This window comes from Panthera uncia, assembly GCF_023721935.1.
Source record: "Panthera uncia isolate 11264 chromosome C1 unlocalized genomic scaffold, Puncia_PCG_1.0 HiC_scaffold_4, whole genome shotgun sequence".
NCBI classification, from domain to species: Eukaryota; Metazoa; Chordata; class Mammalia; order Carnivora; family Felidae; genus Panthera; species Panthera uncia.
The window spans coordinates 71,802,365-71,823,351 of record NW_026057585.1 but is presented as its reverse complement, the minus strand read 5'-3'; the positions used below and the strand labels follow the sequence as shown (position 1 = coordinate 71,823,351).

Genomic DNA, 20,987 nt, shown 5'->3' with positions numbered 1-20,987 from the left:
AATTATCTAGTTACAAAGAGACAAAACCTCTTAAAGGCAGGGCTCGGGTCTCGTTGGTTCTTGTTTCTTAGGCCGATGAGTAAAAACTGAAGGATGGGAGGATGGGGGTGGGAGAGAAGAGGGCGGGAAATACACGAAGACAGCTTCATAGACATGGAATGCTTGCCTTTTTTCTCCCTCCAGGTGTCATCATGCTGCTTGTGTCTCCATTCTCCCTAACTGCTTTTTACTGCCTGATGTGGTCGCTGTCCTACATCTTCTTTCCAGATGCTCTGTGGGGCAAGGCAGCATGCTTCAGGCTATAGCACCAAAGAAAGTGAACAGCTTCACCCACTCCCACTGGCCTCTGTGGGGTTTGCGCCAGCATATCGGGCCAAGCCTTGCCTTATCCTCACTAAATCTTTCTTTGTCCCTATGTCTCCTGTGTGCTAGATACGTGTGCCTTGAACCAGAGCAAACCACGATAGGGCCAGTGGCCTTCACTTCTTCCTCTTTACTCAGGGTTCCGAATCCCTTGGGGACAATAGCTGTGTCATACAGAACAGAATTCTTTCCAAGGTAAAGTTGGGTTGGGTTTGAGTTCCAGCCCTGTTACCGGCTGGGTGATGTTGTGTACTAAGGTCAATCCCTTGGAGTGGGGTGAAACCCTTTAGCATTGGTACAGTCTCCACCTTGGCCTGATCCTTATTACTCCAGGGCGTGGGGGTGAGGGGGCGTGGGGGGTGCTTATTTTAAAGCATTTCTTAAACTTGCAGATTGGTTCAGTAGAGCAGAGCTAATCACAGGACAATCATGCTGCCCAGTGTGAATGTATACAGGATTTTGTAACTTAAAATTCTATATTTCGACAGTCAAAGCTTCTGCCTTTTGCTTCAGTTAGAGATTAGACACATTGGCAGCTTGAAGGCGTCACCTGGTTCCCATCTGGTTATAAAATACTAACCTCTAGATATTCAGATGCCACTTCATATTTTTTTTTAAGTTTATATATTTACTGAGAGAGAGAGAGAGAGTGAGTACCAGCAGGGGAGGGGCAGAGAGAGGGAGAGACAGAATCCCAAGCAGGCTCCGGGCTGTTAGTGCAAAGCCCAACCTGGGTCTCGAACTCCAGAATCGTGAGATCATGACCTGAGCTGAAGTCAAGGGTCGAACACTTAACCGACCGAGCCACCCAGGCACCCCACACTTCATATTCTAAAATCCAAATTGAATAAAAATAAAGAATATTGTATGGAACCTTAAAGTTGCCCCTCACAAAGAATTTAGGCCCGAAGGCAGTGACTCCCCAGCACAGCCTCTGGGCCATCTACCTCCAAGCAGTATACCAAAGGATTGTTGGCTGGCTTGGCCCCTTCCCCAACTCTGGCGCCAGAGAACCTTTTACCTCAGATCCAATTTCTTGGTTTGCAGAACAACGTATTTGGTAAATAGGTAGGAAGTCTAAAATTAGATTTTAAAAATAACCATCTGGTGAATCACACTGCCAGGATCTGGCTTTGAAGGAGCAGGTCGCGCCCTCCTCGTCCCTCCTGCTCTCCATTCGTATCTGTTAGATCATTTATATTTTTTCACGGGTAGATGAATATGTCTGTGTGCCACCAGATTTTAGGCTCCTTCAGTTCGCATGTTTTTATTTCTGCTGTTTGCCACAGTGCCCGGCACTCAGAAACGTTTGCTTTGCAGGTGAATTGATTTTGTTGTGCATTCTAGCAAATTAGATCCAAGATTACTATAATGTAGTAAGAACCTTACAAATATACGTCTATATACCCGTACAAATGCATGATGTCCTTGGTCCTACACCCTTATTTCAGAGATGCTACGCTTCATCAGAATATTTTAGGAAATCCAGTTTGAGAACCATCTTCACATAACGCTCTTAGAGGCCAGCACGTAGCACAGTGCCTAGACATAGCAGGTGCTCCAAAAATACTTGTATTCTGAACCAACCAAATCTAGTCCCAAAAATCTACTATTGAAGATTAGCCAATGATGTTTTTTTCCTGGAGCCACGTTATTTATCAGATTTGGCCTCCAATGACTTCTGGCTTTTTCTAAAATTTTCAACTACATTCAAAACAAGATGCAGTCTGAAAGAGGATTTCTGTGTCCATTTTGAGCCATAGCAGCAGAGTTAAAATAAATAGGCAGACCCCCCCCCCCCACCTGTCCAAAAGGGGCTGTTTGGAGCAGGAATGTACCCATTTGAATATGTAAATTGTGCTTCGCTTAGGACAATAATAATTCATACTTCATTGTCTCAAACTCAAGTTTAGGTTAGTGACACAAGGATAGTTACAGGTCAACGGGAAGCCTCTAGATTTCACAGAGGTGATGCGTGCTTCCTTCCAACCACGTGGAGGGATGGCTGCCCTTCTACACTGGTTCCGGGGACTCAGGCTGCTAATGCTAATCTTGCAGGCCTTCCTCAGTTAGGAATAAAAATTTTAAAGTAGAATAGCTAAAATAGGACATTGTTCTAAAGTAAAATAAAATTGGGGCCCCTGGGTGGCTCAGTCGGTTAAGCGTCCGACTTCGGCTCAGGTCATGATCTCACGGTCCGTGAGTTCGAGCCCCGCGTCGGGCTCTGTGCTGACAGCTCAGAGCCTGGAGCCTGTTTCAGGTTCTGTGTCTCCCTCTCTCTGACCCTCCCCCGTTCATGCTCTCTCTCTGTCTCAAAAATAAATAAACGTTAAAAAAAATTTTTTTTTTAAATAAAGTAAAATAAAATTAATAAAAAAATAAAATGTTTTAACATAGAACAGCTCTCAGGAACAAGTGGAAAGTCCAAGACTTTAAAAATATGCTTCTTAGGGCGCCTGGGTGGCTCAGTTGGTTAAGCACCCGACTTCGGCTCAGGTCACGATCTCGAAATTTGTGAGTTCGAGCCCCGCGTCAGGATCTGTGCTGACGGGTCGGAGCCTGGAGCCTGCTTCGGATTTGGTGTCTCTCTCTCTCTCTCTCTCTCTCTCTGCCCCTCCCCTGCTTGTGGTCTGTCCATCTCTGTCTCAAAAATAAATTAACATTAAAAAAATAATAAATGAAAATATGCTTCTCAGATGAGCACCTGAAGTCAGAGGGGTTGGTTCTTGATTCCAGGCAGCTCTACTTCTCCCCTCGGGATAGAGTATAGATTTCCCTTCTAGCCCCCCCTGAGCTATCCTGCGCCCAAGGAGCAGGATCAAGTGACTGAGAATTCTGGGACTATTTATTTATTTAAGCTCTGTGACCTTGAATGACCCATTTCCTTAACTGTAAAATGGAGTATTTACTTCCTCTCTGGGTTGCTTTGTGAATTAAATGCAACACATAAGATAACTAGAATAGGGGATGGCACGTAATAAGTGTTAAATAAAAGTTAGATCTCTCCTCTCCCTCTCTAGGCTTTCTCCCTTCCCGTTATACACCTCTCCATTTAAAATAACAGTAATAATAACAATTAACATTTATTTAGTCCTTTCTATGTGTCAGGAATTGTTCCTTGCACTTTACTCTTTCACTTAATCCCCCATACAACCCAATGGCATGGTGACTGTAGGCTTAAGGTCAGCAGTTCTCAAAGTCTGGTCCACGGACCCCTGGAGTTCCTGAGACCCTTTCAGGCTTAAAACTGTTTCCTTTTTCTTTTTCTTTCTTTCTTTCTTTCCTTTCTTCTTTCTTTCTTTCTTTTTGTTTATTTTTGAGAGACAGAGAGAGATAGAGCATGAGCAGGGGAGGGGCAGAGAGAGAGGGAGACACAGAATCTGAAGCAGCTACAGGCTCTGAGCTGTCAGCACAGGACCCAATGCAGGGCTCGAACTCACAAGCCTCGAGATCATGACCTGAGCCGAAGTCAGATGCCCAACTGACTGAACCACTCAGGCGCCCCAAAACGATGACGGTGAACAAAACAAAACAAAATCTCACTTAAGAGTGTCCTTGATAAAGCGGTAAAAATTATTCTTTTTATTAGACTTTGACCCTTGAGTATACATCTTTTTTTTAAATTTTTTTAAAAATGTTTTTTATTTATTTTTGAGACAGGGAGAGGCAGAGCATGAACAGGGGAGGGTCAGAGAGAGGGAGACACAGAATCTGAAACAAGCTCCAGGCTCTGAGCTGTCAGCACAGAGCCCGACACGGGGCTCGAACTCACGGACCGCGAGATCATGACCTGAGCTGAAGTCGGCCGCTTAACCGACTGAGCCACCCAGGTGCCCCTACATCTTTTTAATATTCTGTGCAACAGTGGAAGGCACGGGTAAAGAACTCCATACTGATATTATGATGGTTGTCTCCAGGAAAAGCACTGCTTTTAGTTTGAGCTGAGCTAGCTGCATTTCTTGTAAAATACCAAAGGGTGACTGACAAACTAGGGTTGTTCAGACTTGGTTTTCTTGAAATACGAGCTGAGACTGTCACTTCATGAAACAAGTTTTTGTTACCAAGGGTAAAATTTGAGCTTTTCAATGACTTTTTGAACACTTGTATCTAGTACCGTGGGCTTGACAGCTTTCCAGTACTCAAAGACTCTTCTGATGAGATCAGTGGGGATATTGATGAAAATGTATTTTTAATGGTATATAACAAAATGTGTAAACATTTGAAAGATCTGCATAAGTCAGTGAAGCGGTATTTTCTAAATGATCCGCGCCAGATGTTACAAGATCATGCATGAATAAGTGATCCAAAGGGCAAGAGTCAAAGACCAGTGGATTTTAATGTAACACAGTACAAAAAGTTAATTAATATGGTATCAGATTTCAAGTTGCAACTAGCCTTTAAGAAACTACCACCCGCTGAATTTTGGTATTTGTAACAAAGAAGAACATCTAAAATGATCATTAAAATACCCCTCTCTTGGGGCGCCTGGGTGACTCAGTCGGTTGAGTGACCGACTTCGGCTCAGGTCATGATCTCACGGTTTGTGAGTTCGAGCCCCGTGTCGGGCTCTGTGCTGACAGCTCAGGGCCTGGAGCCTGCTTCAGATTCTGTGTCTCCCTCTCTCTCTGCCCCAACCCCACTCATGCGCTGTCTCTCTCTGTCTCAAAAATAAATAAAACATTAAAAAAAAAAAATACCCCTCTCTTTTTCAACTACATATCAATGTGAGGCCAGATTTTCTTCACATAGTTTAACCAAAACAATATGAGAATGCAGAATGCGGAAGCAGATATGAGAAACCAGCTCCTTTCCTGTAAGCTGGGTGTGAGATTTGCAAAAATGTAAAACAATGCTGCTCTTCTCACTCAATGATTCTTTATTTTGGAAAAGTATTTTTTTCACAAAAGTTATTTCAAAAATACTCATTTAAAATGAGAAAAATCAACCACAGGTTAACATAAATAACAAAAACAAAAGCCCTCCATTTTTAGAGTATAAAGAAATCTGAGACTGAAATGTCTGAGATTCACTGACTTAGGGAGACAAAAACTTGTCCAATGTTCATAGAGTTAGTAAGCGGGGAACCCAAGCGTCAAGCAGCCTGACTTCCCAAGTCAGTGTTCTCATGAATTTTTAAAACAAATTTTAACGTTTTATTTTTTGAGAGACAGTGCGAGCAGGAGAGGGGCAGAGAGAGTGGGAGACACAGAATCCGAAGCAGCCTCCAGGCTCTGAGCCATCAGCACAGAGCTCGATGTAGGTCTCAAACCTACGAACGCGAACCAGGAGATCATGACCTGAGCCGAAGTTGGACGCTCAACCGACTGAGCCACCCAGGCGCCCCTCATGAATTTTTCGATGCAGAACTTCAAAAACATGTCTTACCTCTGAGAAACCGGGAGTAGATCCCCTCAGGGTTAGGGAATCCCAGGCAGGGAAGCAGATACAAGGTGCTCCCAGTTTCACTAATTGTGCTCGCAAGAGCCTTAGCGTTCAACGCTATTCCAATTAGAGACTCAGAGGCCTCTGGAACCTTTACCTCAGGCAGATGAAACTTCTTTCCTTTTAAGTTGTGAATAAAAAGATGACTCAGTCTTGCCTCACAAGACTCAAACTTTTTTTTTGCCACAACCTACAGTAATAAGGAACTTTTCCCTCCAATGCAGCTGATGCTTTCAGAAGTACACATAAACCTGAAACAAAAGCTTCATGAAACAGTATCTTTACCATACGATATTTTCGAATCTATTATTTCATTAAAAAGACAAGCGGGTCATAATTTATTAAATGGATTTTACAACCACCTGCAGTTTGAAAAATTGCAACACTACAGTATTTCTCTTGGATGGAAGATATCGGGCTGACATGTTAATACAGGCAATTCCCTACTAAGGATCAGAATCTTTCCGACCAATGCTCATGTATTACTTGGTTATTTGACATTTGAAACATTTCCCGTGAAACAAGATGGTTGGGAAAGGAAGTAACATTCACTAAGGATCTATTACATGCATTATCTCATTTATTACTCCAACAAATGATCCTGACCGGAAGAAAATACTCCATCACACAGATGGGAAAAATTAAGGCTCAGAGATTAGTAACTTTTCTAGTGTAGAATTTGACCCCAAGACACTTGGCTCCCCAAAATGTGCTTTGTAGCACACTACAGCATTTTCTTAGGTTTATAATCACTCACTCCAAACCCTGACTTCTTCTCCAAAAAATAAAACCAAATAATCCCTATTCAACCCAAATTGAGCAGGATATTATAGAGCCTAATCACCATTTATGGGGATAATCTTTGTAGAGGTCATCCTTAATTATAACTTGGGCTCTCAAAAACACATTCTCCACAGTGGTAGCAAGATTCTTATACCCCGCAAATTCCCCAGTTGACTCCTAAAACAAGCCACAGCAAATGGGAACAGAATTCTCAGTGATTTCAGAGGCAGCAGGGAGACAAAGAGGAGATGGGGACTGCTTGAGACACCCCCAAGGCCAGTAGGGGAAATCTAGGCATTTCCAGGGTGGAGACTTAAGGAGATAGAGTCTGGCTCCTTTGTCCTGACTAGGTCTACTTCATTTCCATACATATTCCCACTGTCTTGACATCCCTTTCCCTACTCCCCAGGAGTATCTGGGGAGAAAGAAAAATGCTCCTTTTGCTCAGCTTTAAGAGAACTCTGTTGCTAAAGCTGAAGTATGAACCACCATTCCTGATACAAGTGCCTGAAGCAGAAATAACTTTACACTCCGATACTTAAAGATGGCAGGTGGAAGGATGGGTAGGTGAATGGTTCTTGAGGAACCAGTCTGAATATGCCCATTGCAAACCCGTTTCCAGGCCTGATAAAGTGGTTCCCGGAATGAAAAGCAAAAAGCACCCGCACACTCTCCCTGCTGGTGCAAGCCTGCTGCTAACTGTCCATCACGAGGTCAGAGGAATCCTAGCTGCGGCCCTCCACCCCGAGTGTTGGCTCACGTGGGAGTGAAGCGTCACGTATTTATGTCCGTGTGGCTGAAAATTCAGGAGCTGTTGGGTGTGCTGGGCTCTCGCCCCAGGAAGAAGGAGAACTGGAAGCACTGACTTTCTCTTCCCTCCTCCCTTCCACTCCCTCCCCAAGGACGAAGGGTTGCCTCTGCTCACCTCAACCTGTCTTACCTATTACATTCTTCCTTTTTATTAATTTTTATTGGTTTAAATTCAAGTTGGTTAACACACAGTGTTATCACATCCTTTCTGACTCCACGGTCTATGGCTAGGCACCCCCCCGCCCCCAAGCTAAAGTGAGCAAACGAACATTTTATCAGTCTTTTATTTATATTTTTGGAGAAGATCTACAGTTTCACGAGAAACACTGATTTTTTTCTCAAACAAGAGAAAAAAGTTTAAAAAAAAAAAAAGAAATCTAGGGTCTAGTGTCTTAGAAGAATAAAACAAGTCTCTTCAGCAAGCATCGGGCCAATTCAGACGGGAGTAACCAGTGAAGCAGGAGTCACACACAGGAAGTTCACATTTACCCAGTTTTAGGAAGAACCCAGATGTCGTCTTGTCTGGTTCTGTAAGGTTCCAAGTGGACCGGCTCAGCCTAAAACTGGCAACAAGCTGACCAGCACAGCCTCCGGGGGCCGTGTCGTTTGGACACGGGTGGCTCACTCTCCGGGAGGCTGCATCTGTTTACAGAACTCATCGAACTGCTGCTGCTCCAGCTCTGTCATGACTCGGTTGAGGGCATAGATCTGAAGGGAGAAGCCGACATGTTAGCAGACGAGGCAGCTGCTTAAGCAGACACCACAGGCTGGGTCAGGGGCAGATGCCGGGCCTGGGGCAATAACGCAGGGACAGTGATAACGGAGCACAAGAGACGGCTACTGATTCCATCTGGAGCATGAGGAGAGAAGCAGGCAGGTGGCTTGATCTGGCTTTTGAAGCTTCAGTAGGATCTGGACAAGCAGGGAAGAAAGGACATACTAGGGGGCGGGCAGAGGGTGGTGTGACGGAATGAACAGAAGGAAGAGTACAGGATTAGTTCTGGAACCTTCAACTATGCTAATATGAAGGATATTACAGCGTGTGGGGAGGTGGAGAAAGCACTGAGGATGTTGGAGCCTTAAATGCCCTGCCGAGGCATCTGGACTTTGGCCAGACTCTGGAGAGCCAGCAAGATTAGTGCGCAGGGGAACAACCCGATTGTATCTCTGCTTTGGGAAAGATAACTAGAGACCATGTGAGGGATCAAGTAGGGGAAAAAGAGATTACAGGCCCCTTAGGAGGCATCATCACAATAGTCCAGGGAGGAGGCGGCAAGAATATGACGAGGTAGGGCAGGCAGCAGTGGTTGAATGAAAATCGCAAGAGACATTCTCAAGTGAAAGGTGGGGTATCTACCTCATTCCTCACCTTTATCCTTGTGGTGCTGACCTGTCCACTAAAGAACAGAAACATCATAAAACGCCCCCAGTTGTAAAAGAGAAAAATGAAGGAGTGTGTTTGTGTGTGGGGGTGGGGGGATGTAACTTGGATCAATTTAAGAGAAGACAAGAAAGGGGGAAAAAAGAAACGGAGCAGTGAGACAAATAGAAAACACAAAATAAAGAGCAGAAAAGGCAACCAAATGTGTAAGAGAGGATCACTAACCATGCAAGATGGTTCTTTGAAAGTAGTAGAGAAAATCCTGCAAACCTATGACAGGGTGAACGGAGATAAAAAGGGGGAGACACAAACATGACTGGCATCAAAAAGAAAAGATAGGGGCGCCTGGGTGGCGCAGTCAGTTAAGCGTCCGACTTCAGCCAGGTCACGATCTCGCGGTCCGTGAGTTCCAGCCCCGCGTCAGGCTCTGGGCTGATGGCTCGGAGCCTGGAGCCTGTTTCCGATTCTGTGTCTCCCTCTCTCTCTGCCCCTCCCCCGTTCATGCTCTGTCTCTCTCTGTCCCAAAAATAAATAAATAAACGTTGAAAAAAAAAAAAAAAAAAAAAGATAACCACTGATCTAATGGAGACTAACTCCAAGTATTATGAACTTTGTGTCAATAAGTTTGAAAACTTAAAATGAAATAAATTCCTGCAAAGAGTAAAATGATCAAAACTGACTACATAGAAAGGGTGAATGATCCTACAGTCCCCCCATGTGTCTACTGTGGTGAGACCCTATAATCTCTAAGGAAAATGGGAATCCCACACAGTGATGAAGACAGTTACAAGCAACACAAATGATTATCAAAAAGCAGAATACTGATGGTTAAGGGGCACCTGGGTGGGTGGCTCAGTCGGTGAAGCGTCTGACTTCAGCTCAGGTCACGATCTCGCGGTTCACGAGTTCAAGCCCTATATCGGGCTCTGTGCTGACAGCCCAGAGCCTGGAGCCTGCTTCAGATTCTGTCTCCCTCTCTCTCTGCCCCTCCCCCACTCGTGCTCTCTCTCTCTCTCTCTAAAATAAAAACTTTAAAAAAGCAGAATACTGATGGTTAAAATGGTTAGCTTTTAGGTTATATACACTTTACCACAATGAAAATAAATGCATAGATCTGGTTAAAAAAAAAAAAAAAAAGCAGCAGCAGCAGCAGAGTGAAGACAGCCAGTCACAGAACGTAGTAACATATATAAAAATTCAGAAACACGCACAACTAGATAGTATACCTTTAGGCCACAAAGTATTACTTGGGGGTACACAGTGGAAGAGTAAATTAGTACAGAACAGCAAGGGCACGATCGGCATAAAATCAAGGAATTAGACCATGGGTTGGGGACAAGACCAGAGTGGGGCCCGAGAAGCTTCCAAGTTCCTGGTCATGTTCTATTTCTTCAGTTGGGTGGTAGGCACAGGGTTGTTTTATTCATCTCCTTTAAGTTGCACACATTATATATACATATGAATACACATACTTCTTATGTATTATATGTAGATTAGATATAGATCTATAGATATAGGTATCATATGTTTGAACCTCGGCTTCATCTGTTCATGCTTTACTGAGCATTTTAATCTGCATCTGACTGAACTGGGGACTAAGAAGGATATGAAGTAGCTTCTTGGAGACCAGAAGGCAGACTGGTAGAAGGGAAAATAAAATAAGCAGAGAAAGAAGGGACTCAAAATAGGTCAGCAGGTCTGAGCCAAGGAATGAAAAGACTTTTGAGAAGGAAAGAGTCGCTAACAGTGTCAAATGCTGCTTCACAGCCACATGTGCCCTCTGTTCCCATTTATCCCCCACATCGTTCCATCACATCGAACATTCTAGAATGTGCCATCTTTGTAGAACTGAATGGAAACTGTGTCTCCTTTCCCCGCAAGGGTCTTGCCATTTCTATCTTAAGAGACTACATCCCAGGGGCGCCTGGGTGGCGCAGTCGGTTAAGCGTCCGACTTCAGCCAGGTCATGATCTCGCGGTCCGTGAGTTCGAGCCCCGCGTCTGGGCTGATGGCTCGGAGCCTGGAGCCTGTTTCCGATTCTGTGTCTCCCTCTCTCTCTGCCCCTCCCCCGTTCATGCTCTGTCTCTCTCTGTCCCAAAAATAAATAAAAAACGTTAAAAAAAAAAAAAAAAAAAGAGACTACATCCCAGGCAGCACAGATAAAGCGAACAGCAAGGTCACTGTGGGGCAAAGCAAAAAGCAGGAGCCGAAGGTCAGATTTAGCTGGCAGTCCTGCCCCTCAATCCCTCAGTAACTAGGGTTCTGTGCTTTAAAGTGAGGATAATACTTTCTACCTCACAAAGTCACATATCCTCTATCTCTTCCTTATGCCAGGCAGGATTTACAAAGGTCAGAATAATGGGAGGAGTAATAAGCCCTAGTGTGAGGATACACGTGGTCATGCACGTGCGGGCTGGCCCCATGCCTGGGAATGTTACATTTCAATATTCCAATATTCCATTGCAGCATATCACCATAAACACGATCAGTCCTTCAATTCAGAATCCGCACAAGTAAAAGCAGGCCAAGTGCCTGGAAACACCCAGTCTCCGCTAACAACCTGCTGCCATTTACTGCGTGCTCTCTCGGTGCCAGGCCCTGTGCTAAGTGCCTTACATACATTTCTGTTCCTCATGACAATCTTGGAGGTAGAGGTCATCATCCTCGTACTAAGGGGGGGACTGAGGTTCAGAGAGATGAAGCATCTTGTCCAAGGTCCCATGGGAAGAACTGGGGTTCATAGAGGAGCGGGGATTTAGAGTTGGACTAATAAATCTAACCTGTGGAACCTCACCAGAAGGAGGTCAATAAGGACAAGAATGTCCCTGACAGCATCTTTCCTTACAGTGTGCACAAAGGACGGTTGCCTCAGGCTGTTTCTTAGAGCAACCCTCCAACTGTTCCCCAGAGCGCAATGCAATAAGAACATCTGGGGCCTGGATCCAGGTGGGGATGGGGAGGTGAAGAAGGGGAGAATAATTTGTTAGAATCCAAGTCCACAGCCCTCAGGTGGTCAGTCTTAACCCAAAGGTAGATTTCTGTTTATGGATTAACTTCAAACACTCTATTATACAGTTTACTTAGTATAAAGCGCCTCCCCCAATGAATGCAGCTCCACGAAGGCAGGCATTCTTCTCCGCCTGGTCCAGTCACGGGTCTCAAGCTCCTGCAACGGCGCCTGGCAGCTGGTAGCAGCTCAGGACTTAATGAACGGATCAAATCAACAAAAATGTGAAGTCTTTCGCTATCAAGTAGGAAAAGAAGTGAGGAATAAGAACCCTCTTACACTGCTAATGCACACTGTATCACCTCTTTGACGGCAATCTGGCAATGTCTAGTACAACGGAAATATCCACAGCCATTCTACTTCTAGTTATAGATGCTCTACGGAAATTCTAGCACAGGTGCCAAAGCATCTATGACATCGAAAAGTTTTTCACTACAGTAATACCTGTAGTAGTAAAAATCTACAAGTAATTTAAATGTTCATTACTGGAAGAACGGGTAAATATACCCAAGTGGATTCATAAAACAGACTACTGTATCTCTTTTTCTCCTATGCTCATTTCTTTTGTTTCTTAAACTAAGAAACAGACTCTTAACTATAGAGAACGAATTGATGGTTATCAGAGAGGAGGTTGGGGTGGGGGGGATGGGTCAGGTGGATAATGAGCACCGGGTGATGTATGGAAGTGTTCAATCACTACATTGTACACCTGAAACTAATATTACACTGTAAGTTAACTGGAATTTAAATAAAAAGTCAAAAAATAAAATAAAATAGATTACTGTAAGCAGTGATGAGGAATAAACTACATTATTATAATAACATGAATAGTCCTAAAAAACATAATGTAGGCAAAGGGTCAAATAAAACACAGAATTTTATTTTTTACTTATTTATTTTTCTTTTTTTAAAGGAGGATTTTGTCAGGTTTTAATTTTTTTTAATGTTTACTTATTTTTGAGAGAGAGACAGAGAGAGAGCATGAGTGTATGAGTAGGGGAGGGGCAGAGAGAGAAGGAGAGAGAATCCTAAGCAGGCTCCACACTGCCAGCACAGAGCCCAACGTGGGGCTTGAACTCACGAACTGTGAGATCATGACCTGAGTTGAAGTCAGATGCTTCACCAACTGAGTCACCCAGGTGCCCCTACTTATTTACTTTTTGATAATTTTTTTTAAGATTTTATTTTTAAGCAATCTCTACACCCAACATGGGGCTTAAACTCACACCCCCGAGATCAAGAGTTGTACACTCTACTGACCAAGCCAGCCGGGTGTCCCAAAACACAGAATTTTATTAATATAAAATTTTAAAACACAAAAGAACATTGTATATTGCTCAAGGATATCTATTAATATATTTGAGTGTAAAAGCATAAAACATTATAATAGTTGCCCACAGAAAGGGAAAAAGGGTGTTAAGACAGGAATGGACAAAGAGGACTTCAAATTCATATGTAATTTTTATTTATCTGAAAGGCTCCAGGCGAGTATGACAAAATATTAATCACCACCAATCTGGGGTGCTGAGTACGCAGGTGTCTGTTATAACAGTCTGCTCTTCCGTATTTTTTAATGTCTCAAAAAAGGAACAAATAAAATGACTAGAAAGAGGGAAGACAGTGCAGCAAGCTTTCTTATGATATTAAATACTAAAAAAAAAAAAAACACCCTACATGTCTGGATGTGCTCCAACAAAGGTAGTGTCAACAGTTTAGCTTTTCATTCTCAAGTTGATTGTGTCGACTGAACAAAGGAACAGGTCTGGTGGCTATAGGACCTGCGCCTCTTCTGGTTATGAGCAGCTAGCTGCTCCCCGGCCAAATCCCGAACATCTGTGCTAGGGGGTATCCAACACTTGTTGTCTCACTCTGACCCCTCCCTCACATGTCCCTTCTGTTTTTCCTTTCTTCCTTGCACAAAGGCTCTGCACCAGGAATCACGTGGGGACGGTCAGGGCTCTGACAGTAACCTGGCATGAGACTCTGGGCTGCCACTCCATCATTCTGGACCTCGATCTCCTCCCAGGAGAGCACCTGCTTTCCTGGAGGCACAACTGCATCACAGTTCTCTCTCCTGTCTCTATTCCAGCATCATCTCCAGCAGACCACAGGTATACTCGCCCATCTTTATCTCACCTCTGCTCTTTGTCTTTGCTTCAGCTCCTGCTGGGCTGATTTCTGCTTGGCCTTCTCCACTCTGCTGACAGGTTCTTTAACTTTGGATTTTTCTTTGCGGGCAGGTGGATCCATGACTTGGCTTCTGAACGCTTCCTAGCTCTGATGATGCAGAAGAGACTGATGAACGACAGAAAGAAAGAAGGAAAGAAAAGAAAAAAGAACTGCCGGTCACTTCCCTAACAATCCCTAAGCTCAGCCCCTTCCTTTGACAGGGAAGGCAGAGTGGCCCGGTGAAAAGGGTGCTGGATTTGGTGGACCAAGACTGAATCCCACCGCCATGACCTTGCTGGGCGTCACTGGGCGAACCGTTATAATATTCTATTTTTCTGTATTTTTAAATTTATAAGAAAAAGAAAAAGCAAGAAATGAATAAAACTAATATAAGGAGGGAAGAGAGTTCACCAAACTTTCTCCTGATATTAAATACTTAAAATCCCCTCCCCACTCTGAGCCTGTTTCCTGTCTGCAAAATGGGCCAACAGCCACATTCCCTGCCTCCTTCCAAGGCCTGCGGCGTCAGGATCAAGCCAGAGGACCTCTGAAACGTTCATACACGGCAGCGCGGTTCTGTGAGGACACCGCGGCCGGGCGGGGCCGGCCCACGCCTCGGAGCGGGTCGGCGGGGAGGCCCGGGCCTCGCGCGGTCTCCGGCCTCCGACCCGGCGCCTTCCCACGCCCCGCCGGCCCGACAGTTACGGCCCCCCTCCGCGGAAGGGTCCCCGCCTCCCGCCGCTCCGCCCGGGCCCGCCCGCCGCAGCCCGCCGCCCACCCGCGGCCCAAGCCCGGCCCCGGGGTACGCCTCCCCGCCCGCCGCTGCCCTCTCCGGGGGCAAGATGGCGGCGAGCAGCGGCCCGGAGTCGCCGCCGGCCCTTCTCGCCTCGGGACTCCGGGGCCCGGCCGCGTCGCCGTGCAAGACCCCAACGCGGACACCCCCGCCTTTCCCTACCTCCCGGCTTGGACTCGCGAGCCCGCCGCGCCTAGGATTGGGCAGGGCCGGGGGCGGGGCCGAGAGGCGGGGCGGTGGGGCTGGCGGGCTCTGAGGCCCCGCCCCCGGCAGAGCCGCGCGTGCGCAGAGAGCACATCTGGCCATTCCCAAGTCATTCCAGAGTGTGAGCTCTGGGGCAGGGGCGGGGCGTGACTAGCAAAAGCTTTCCCTGGGATATTTTCTGGGACAGCTACTAGGCTTTGAAGAGTGAGATCTCAAGCCGGGACGAGAATTGTTAACTTCCTGGCCTTCACTATTCTTTTTTTATTTATTTATTTATTTATTTATTTATTTATTTTATTTTTTAATATATGAAATTTACTGTCAAATTGGTTTCCATACAACACCCAGTGCTCATCCCAAAAGGTGCCCTCCTCAATACCCATCACCCACCCTGCCCTCCCTCCCACCCCCCATCAACCCTCAGTTTGTTCTCAGTTTTTAACAGTCTCTTATGCTTTGGCTCTCTCCCACTCTAACCTCTTTTTTTTTTTTTTTTCCTTCCCCTCCCCCATGGATTTCTGTTACGTTTCTCAGGATCCACATAAGAGTGAAACCATATGGTATCTGTGTTTCTCTGTATGGCTTATTTCACTTAGCATAACACTCTCCAGTTCCATCCATGTTGCTACAAAAGGCCATATTTCATTTTTTCTCATTGCCACGTAGTATTCCATTGTGTATATAAACCACAATTTCTTTATCCATTCATCAGTTGATGGACATCACTATTCTTAATTCGAAAAGTGGGGATGGTGACCGCCGCCTTCTTGGTTTACAGGCTCGTTAAGAAGACCAAGGGAGGGAGGTCCTGCTGGCCACAGTGTTTGGAGAAAGGAAATCAGGACAGAAATGTAAATAACCAATATAAACATAGAGAAACGTTCAAGCTCATCGATAATACATAATTTTACATTTTTTTATAATTACAATTTTGCAGTCATTTAAAATAATTTTACAAATCAAAATAGCTGGTCATCGTTTCTCATTTATTAGATTAGAAGGATTGAAGAAAATGGTAGGTAAATGACAACAGAAATCTTGTTCAGTCTAATCGCAATAATAATAGTAATAATAATGATAATGCCTGCCTCACACACTGTTCTTAGAGCTTCACATTTATTAACTCATTTATTCCTGTTGATAAGTATGTATGACAATGTACATGTACAGTACCATGTTGTTATCCCCGTTTTACAGGTAAGGGAACAGAGGCACAGAGAAGTTAAATGACTTGTCCATGGTCACACAGCTAGTAAGTACCCCAGCAAGTATTTCAGCCAGGATTTAGGATAGGAAATGGCTTATCCAGGGAAAGACACGGCCATGTAGACCCCCTACTTTTGTTCCTCTAAGGACTAGGCAAGAATTGAAACAATTGATGGATGCTAAGCAGGGAGCTGTTCAATGGATATAGACTTTGAATTTTGCAAGATGAAAAAGTCCTAGAGATCTTTTGCCCAAGAATGTGCATATGTTTAATACCATTGTATTTGTACACTTAAAAATAAGTAAGATGGGAAATTTTGTGGGTTTTTTTTACCACAATAATAATACAAGCATGATCTTTGACTCAGCAATTCCACTTCTAAGTTATCCTAACTAAATAATCAGAGATAGCACTATTCTTAAGAGTGAAAAACTGAAAACAATAAAAATAATTGTAATCGGGGTTGATTAAATACATCATAGGATAGCTGTCATGGGAGTCAATGCAGTCATTAAAATGACATAGCAGAATATTTATTGATGTAATAAAATGTTTTTATTAAATGAAACAGTTAAAAAGAGGCACATACAACATGATCACAACATTTGTTTTATTTTTTCAAAAAAGATTATTCTGGACATATGGAAAAAAGATTGGATGAAAACATACCAATAGGTAAATCCAGATTACTTTGAGAGTAGAGGGGATTTTTATCTTCTTTGTGCTTTTCTGTATTTTCCAAAATTTCTGCAATGAACACTTAATACCTTAGCAAGATTTATACTTTCTTCTTTTAATTAGAAGTAAGTCTAATAAATTTCACTTAAAAATGCTATACGAATGGTGATTGGATTATTGTTAATAATAAAAGTAGCCAAGTTAGACTGGATTATAATACAGCTGGAAACAGGCATGGGCCTTTGGAAAATTTTAGAAAGCCATTCTAAAACGGACTGCATGCAGGGTATGAAGGAGTGGAAAAGCTGAAGTAGAAGATTAGGAAGAATAGTGGAGCCACTGATAAAAGTGAAGGTATGCTGAGTTAGCTTGGGAAAGGATAAAGAAGAGGGTAAATTAGAGGTGTGTGTGTGTGTGTGTGTGTGAGAGAGAGAGAGAGAGAGACACACACACACACACACACACACACACACACACACACAGTTTGTATGTTAGTTTACACTCGAGGTGGCAATAGGCAAGAACAGTTGTCTAGCTCCAGAAAGGTACAGGTGTAGAGACACTGGTTTGGGATTCTTCATCAGGATAGTGAGGCTGGAGTCTGGAAGGAGGGGGAGTCTGGAAGGAGTGAGAGTCTGGAAGGAGTGAAAATCCCCTCCCCCTAATTCCTCCATGAGTTTATGATATCTATCTATCTATCCATCATCTGTCATCTTTTTGTGACCATCAACAGACTGTTGGCCAGTCTGCTTAATTCCCTAGTTGGCTGAGTCAGAGTTTATGTTGATACAACCACAGTATATTTTTACAATTGAGGTGTATACCATACTAAGATTACATTCACTTTATTGAATAATTTTTTTTCCTATAGTCAAAAATTGCCTTTTTCCCCCATTCACTTAGTTATGTATGCATCTATTGTTAATTCTTCCCCAAATTCTCCCTCTGGACTATAAAACATCTCTTGATCTGGTCACGTGAATCTGGTGATCTTTCAATGTCTTTTTTTTTCTTTTTTTTTAATTGGAGACATCCTTCCTTAGGCCCATCCTCTTCTCTCCAAATTATCGTCTTGGCCTCACTAGGCAACTATTGTTGTAGGACTTCCCCTAGCCACATTCTGGGGATTCCCATCTCTTCTCCCCGGTGCCAAATCCGTTGTGTCCTGGATCTTCCCATTTGTGGTTTATTCTCTCATTTTAGAATAGTGCATTCTCCAGTAACCTCCCCAGAAGGGGTTCATGGGAGGTAAATGTTTGAAACCTTGCTTGTCTAAAAATGGCTTGATTTTACTCTCACATTTGACAGTTTGGCGGGGTACAGATTTCCAGATTGGAAATCAAATTCTCTTGGAATTTTAAAGGTATTGATCTGTTGTCTTTTAGCTTCTCATGTGGCTAGACTTTTGAGAAATCTGATTTTTATTTTGATTTCTGTTACTTCCTGTGTAATTTTTGTTTGTTCATTTGTTCTCCAGAATTTTTTAGGGTATAGGTTTTTCCTTCATCCTTGGTGTTCCGAACGCTCATAATGACTTGTCATGGTAAGTCTTTTTCATTCATTGTACTAGACACTCCCTTTCAGTCAGGAAGCGTGTAGTGTTCGATTTTGGGAGACTTTCTCTGTGATAGATTCCTTTGTTTTTAAAATCTTTTCTTTCTCATTTTCTACCTCTTGGTTTTGCTCTAGTTTATAAGAGATTTTCCTGAACTTCATCCCCGCTTCTTTTGTTGAGTGTTCTCATTTCTGCTCCAAAATTGTAATTTCTGAGTTTTTCCTGGTAACCTGACTTTTCTTTTGGCACCCTCTTGCTTTCATGTTGTGGATTCAGGACCTTCTCTCATTTCATATACCTGAGGACATCAGTTGTAATTTTCTGCTCTTTCCTTTCACTTCCTAGATGATTTTTTGTTGTTTATTTTGGTCTCTAGCTTTGAAGCTGGAGGCTGTCCTCAAATAATGATAATAGCTACCAAATGTTGGGTGTCAAGCTCTGTTCTGAGTATTTTATATATTTTAACTAATTTAATCCTTATACTCTCCCAGTGAGGTAGTTACCATTCTTATCCTCAATTTACTGATAAGGAAACTGAGACACAGAAAGGTTAAGGCTCTCATCCTGGACACACCGCCTGGAAGTGAACCTGAATCTAATCAAACCTCCAGCTTTCCAAATCACAGGAAATATGAGGGATAGAGAAATAAATTAAATGATACCACTAGAAAGCAATCAGCCAAGTCCAGAATGTGGGACATTGTACGAGACAAATTTCTAAGTTTTACCAATAATCAAGGGTATAAAGACAAAAATCTTTAAAAAAAGGGCAAAGAGACCATTATGGAACAAAGGCACTTTAGAAACCGAACCACAAAATGTAATATGTGCGTCTCGTTTGGATGCAGATTTGAACAAACCATGTGTAAAAAGACATGTCTGACACCATTGAAAATGTGTGAACATATCAAATCATCAAGGATATCAAATAATATCAAGGGATTATGATGTATGTAGGTGTGTGTGTGTGTGTGTGTGTGTGTGTGTGTGTGTACCTTAAATGGGTTATATTTTTGGAAATTTGCCAGAGTAGAAATTAAACTAAGAAATTATTACTTCATTTAAACATGTCCTTACACGTTAACATAAACAAAATATGTTTTATGAGAACAGCTATTTTCTGAAGCAAAAAAATTAGTGAGAAGAGTGGTTTTGTTTCACACATCTGTCCATCTTTTAAGCGTCTGGCTTGATAAAAGACAGCTGTATTCTCGTATCAGCTCTTAAAAAATTTGATCCACTGCAGTGGGCTGTGTGGTTGAAGTGGATGTGATTGGAAAAGGGGCATTTCAATCGCCTTCTCAAGTAATTGTGGATATTCTTCTTTGATACTTTGGCCAAACTTGGCCAATGGTAGTTTCTGAAAGGTTACTGCAGCATGGGATCTGCAGCCATCCCGGTGAACTTTTCTTGTCTTTTTTTCTCTCAGCTTTACTGAGATAAAATTGACATATAGGCGTACAACTTGTAGATTTGATACCCTTATATATTGCAAAATGATTACCACCATAGAGTCAGCTACTACCTCCATCGGGTCACATAATTACCATTTCTTTGTTGTGGTGGGAACCTTTAAGATGTGCTCTCCTAGCAACTTTAAAATGTATAAGCCGGTAATGAACTTTTCAGACTCTGTTACCACTGAATTCTCTTGCATTTTGAGTAGATCTTTTACCTTTGCGTGATTTTGTCAAGACATGCATTAGTCATTTGGAAGTTACTGGTTCACTGAGTTACACAGGTCTTTCAAATGTTGACACATTTCATTACATAACGTCAAAAAATCACTAATTACGTTTAAAAATTTTTTTTAACGTTTATTTATTTTTGAGACAGAGAGAGACAGAGTATGAACAGGGGAGGGTCAGAGAGAGGGAGACACAGAATCCGAAGCAGGCTCCAGGCTCCGAGCTATCAGCACAGAGCCCAACGCGGGGCTGGAACTCACGGACCATGAGATTGTGACCTGAGCCAAAGTCGGACGCTTAACCGACTGAGCCACCCAGGCGCCCCTAAAACAAATAATCGCTAATTATTAATGTCACTATCAATCTCAAGAGCATGATCTTTTTTTATTGGGAAGCTATCAAGCCCACAACGGCAGATGAAATGTCAACACAGTGAAAAAAGCAAATAACAGTTTAGTATTATTACGAGCATAACAATACTGGGGGACCTCAGGAAAGGGTCTCAGGGGCTTCCGGAGTTCATGGACCCCATGGACCCCGCACATTGCTCTCCTAGAGAAACTCTTGCACATGTGAGCCAGGAAAGAATGTTCACAGCAGCACTGTTTGTAAAAGCAAAGGCCCAGGCACAACCCACATTTTTATCAATGAGGGAATAGACACACTGTTGGTATATTCATACAATGTCTACCACCCAGTGGTGAAGGAACGTACCAGAGCTCTCTGAATCAATCTGGATGAATTTCAGTACTTTAATCTGTACTCCACCAAAAAGCAGAGTGTGAACTGGGTCCTTCAGTGCAAGAGTTAGGAGGTGATCCCAGGAATCAGGAATGGGTGAGAAGAAAAGGAAGAAAAAACCAATAAAATGTGCATTATTGAGCTAATGACATCTGTGTGCTACTGT

At 43.3% G+C, this 20,987-nt stretch overlaps 2 protein-coding genes across 6 annotated transcripts in view; one reads left to right on the top strand and one right to left on the bottom strand.

Annotated features, from left to right (window-relative positions):
* Positions 1–13,887, top strand: part of TMEM269 (transmembrane protein 269) — a 29,399-nt gene extending 15,512 nt beyond the window's left edge. For 3 of the 4 annotated variants that reach the window (XM_049617352.1, XM_049617351.1, XM_049617355.1), the window contains one exon: positions 184–415. In XM_049617352.1, the coding sequence (XP_049473309.1) occupies positions 184–305 (122 nt within the window). In that variant the 3' untranslated portion in view covers positions 306–415. Of the gene's footprint in view, positions 1–183; positions 416–13,708 lie in introns of those variants that run through there. The other variant, XM_049617353.1, reaches the window with a different exon arrangement.
* Positions 7,758–15,004, bottom strand: SVBP (small vasohibin binding protein). 2 transcript variants are annotated; one of them, XM_049617356.1, is made up of 3 exons: positions 14,911–15,004; positions 13,923–14,063; positions 7,758–8,106 (listed from the first exon to the last, which is right to left on the bottom strand). In XM_049617356.1, the coding sequence occupies exons 2-3, from the start codon at positions 14,034–14,036 to the stop codon at positions 8,020–8,022; spliced, it is 201 nt and encodes a 66-aa protein (XP_049473313.1). In that variant the 5' UTR covers positions 14,037–14,063; positions 14,911–15,004; the 3' UTR covers positions 7,758–8,019. The 2 variants fall into 2 exon arrangements, with proteins under 2 accessions (XP_049473313.1, XP_049473314.1); XM_049617357.1 differs by having other exon boundaries at positions 13,923–14,081; positions 14,911–15,001.
* Between the last annotated feature and the right edge of the window lie 5,983 nt (positions 15,005–20,987).